Source organism: Perkinsus marinus (genome assembly GCF_000006405.1).
Source record: "Perkinsus marinus ATCC 50983 genomic scaffold scf_1104296943108, whole genome shotgun sequence".
In the NCBI taxonomy this organism is placed as follows: domain Eukaryota; phylum Perkinsozoa; order Perkinsida; family Perkinsidae; genus Perkinsus; species Perkinsus marinus.
Genome location: NW_003211957.1, coordinates 1 through 2,950, shown reverse-complemented (window position 1 = coordinate 2,950; position 2,950 = coordinate 1). Strand labels below are relative to the sequence as shown.

The 2,950-nt window shown below is 42.5% G+C and overlaps 1 protein-coding gene across 1 annotated transcript; it reads left to right on the top strand.

Annotated features, from left to right (window-relative positions):
* Positions 1–346: 346 nt before the first annotated feature.
* Positions 347–2,326, top strand: Pmar_PMAR016328 (Beta-1,3-galactosyltransferase, putative; the record flags this gene model as incomplete). The annotated part of the gene is made up of 9 exons (XM_002781258.1): positions 347–566; positions 613–762; positions 916–1,021; positions 1,068–1,167; positions 1,217–1,267; positions 1,564–1,674; positions 1,920–1,978; positions 2,040–2,154; positions 2,209–2,326. Coding segments are annotated over 9 exons (1,029 nt in total), but the record flags the coding sequence as incomplete, so codon positions are not given.
* Between the last annotated feature and the right edge of the window lie 624 nt (positions 2,327–2,950).

The following is a 2,950-nucleotide window of genomic DNA, read 5'->3' as shown; positions in this document are numbered from 1 at the left end:
TGTTGTTGTTGTTGTTGTTGTTGTTGTTGTTGTTGTTGATGTTGTTGTTGTTGTTGTTGTTGTTGTCGTTGTTGTTGTTGTTGTTGTTGTTGGTGGTGTTGTTGTTGTTGTTGTTGTTGTTATTGTCGTTGTTGTTGTTGTTGTTATTGTTGTTGTGGTTGTTATTGTTGTTGTTGTTGTTGTTATTGTCGTTGTTGTTGTTGTTGTTGTTGTTGTTATTGTTGTTGTTGTTGTTGTTGTTGTTGTTTGTTCTTCTCTCACCATATATCACCTTTTTATTAGTGTCATCAATTGTTCATCCTACTCCAGCACTACGGTGCTTGGAATTCATTATTATCATTTACCTGATAATGAATCACAATACAACCACATGTCGTCATCGCCGATGTCATCTATTACTGCTTCCTATACTACTCCTCCTCATCATCGACCTCTCCCGGACCTATTCCGTATCTGCCACTGAAGTCCTGCCGATACCTGCCTCGCCCAGTCGGTCATCCGTGTCACCAATAGTGTCACCAGCCAACGTTGGTCGACCAAGGCAAATCGACGATGAGGCCTCTCAGGTGAGATTGATGATAATAAGGGGGAAATAAACGAGATATTTCCCAGATAGTATGGCCGAACCTTGAGCCCACCTACCCACCTGAGGAGCACTTCGACTGGGACTTGGTGATAGTAATACCAACACACATTACGGAGTTCTCGAGGAGATGTGCAGTGCGAGACAGTTGGGCTCGACAGCTGAGAGGACATGAACAGGTAAATCGTCGTTATAGTAGTTAAATGGAGTTTCATCTGTTCAACGCAAAGTGATGTAAATTATAAGATGTTTACTTCTCCGCGATCGATAATACAAATATAGGTGATTTTTTCATATCACGCGTGCAACTTGAATATTGTGGCATTTTGTAGGGGAATAAATATGGTCGCAGAAGTGTGAAGTTGGTTTTCATCGTTGGTGCCCACGCCCCGGACGACCGTACTCGAACGATGGCTGAGGCTGAGGAGAGACAGTTTGGTATGCTTGAATGGTAAACTAGTAAGACTCAGAGTTTTCTATTAAGGTGATATACACGTCCTACCTTCTGAGTTCGTCGATGAGTACCGCTCCCTGGCAACAAAAACGAGGCTGTCAATGAGAGACGCGGTCCATAACATAGGAAAGTAAAAGGGAAAAAAATTTAGTAAATTTTCGGAAATTTCTGCTATTTAGGTTCCGACTGCTTCTCAAAACGGATACAGACAGTTATGTCCATCTCGAAAGGTGAGTCGTAGAAGAGGGAGAATATGCACATGATTATTATACGGAAATTTTGGGGAAATTTTGAGGAAATTTTGGGGAAATTTTGGGGGAATTTTGGGGAAATTTTGTTTGGATATGTACATTTCTACCCGAATTCGTATATAAACTTGTATAATTAGCTTTGGAAACTCTTCTGAGCTCAGCAGCTGAGGAAAGCGAACATATATTCATACTCCAACACTGTATAGGAAACTCTTCTGAGCTCAGCAGCTGAGGAAAGCGAACATATATTCATACTCCAACACTGTTGATATCAGGTTGCTTAACTTCATTGAGAAGGAGAAAATGTGGGATGACCGACGTGTTTATGCTGGGGCCTTCCGGACAGATGTGGTGGAGTGGCGGGCCGAGGAAAAAGGTTCCAAATGGTAAAACTTGGAAACATTTAGAGATGATTTCTGCATCACTACTTTAAGAGTATTGTTGAGTCCATTTTTCGAAAAAAAATGGAAAAACTTTTCCTATTGTATTTGCAAAACTGTTGAAATTTGTACTATTGGAAAAGAACTCTGGGGCGTGTGTTTAGAATATCCGAGCATATCATCTCGGGAATATCATCCTACGTGATTTCCCGTGATGGGGGTTCTTAACGCGGTTGTTGGCCTGTGCTCAGGTGGGATGGCGATTTCAAGAAAATGACAGGTCTCGAGCACTACCCCTACAATGCCAAAGGTAATAGTAGTAGTAGTAGTAGTAACTACTACACGAGTAGTAGTAGTCGTCTGGTGTTCAGGTGCTGGGTATATAGTGTCCTATGACCTTGCTAAATATCTAGCTGATCCTCCCATCCCACTACGACGTTGGACACATGAGGATGTTGGTGTTGGATCTTGGCTAATGGCTGTTGAGTAAGTAGTGGCTACTACTCCTACTACTACAGTTATTCTCTTCTTCACTATCAGTCATCGTCGTGTGTCGATGCCGGTATCATTCATGACGCCTGAGTGTGGCTGTGGAGCCACATGCGATGAGGATACGTTCTATCAGGATGAGGGTGATGATATCTTACGAAGAGAGTAGGCTATTGTTTGGGGTATTAAATGGATTGAAAGTGATAGAAAAATAAAATTTGGGGGGTTGGTCTAGGGGAAATACCAAATTATCGAAAATAGACAGTATTGGAATAATTAGCTGATATTGAATACCATAAATCTTTCATATCGCGCAGTGATGAGACCTGTCTATGGGAATGGTTAATAGTGATAGTTGGGATTTGATTTTCTAGGATTTCACTGTCACTTGGTGGTTGCCGAATTTTACTGCTTTTCATCATTACCTCATACCACACCAATCCCAACGTCTCTCTCTTCGCATGGTATATCCCCATACACCACTCGTCCCTTCAGGCCAGTAGTCATTGACCATTACGTTCCCGAGTATCTTCAGCGGTGGCGGCAGCGTCGATATGAACTCATTGGAGATGCGTGTTGGGCTTCTGAAAATGATGGACTTCTTCCCCACGACATTTTCGAGGTCGAAGATTCGCATTACCCCTCCTTTACAACAGGGATGATGGGCTATACGTAATGATGGTTTTTATCGGTTACTCCTCTGATATTCGTTCCTTGTCAGTTACCGCTTCCACCCACTAGGGGCATATGGTCATCCGATTTTACCAGATCACACAGACACTCGTTCGGGCGT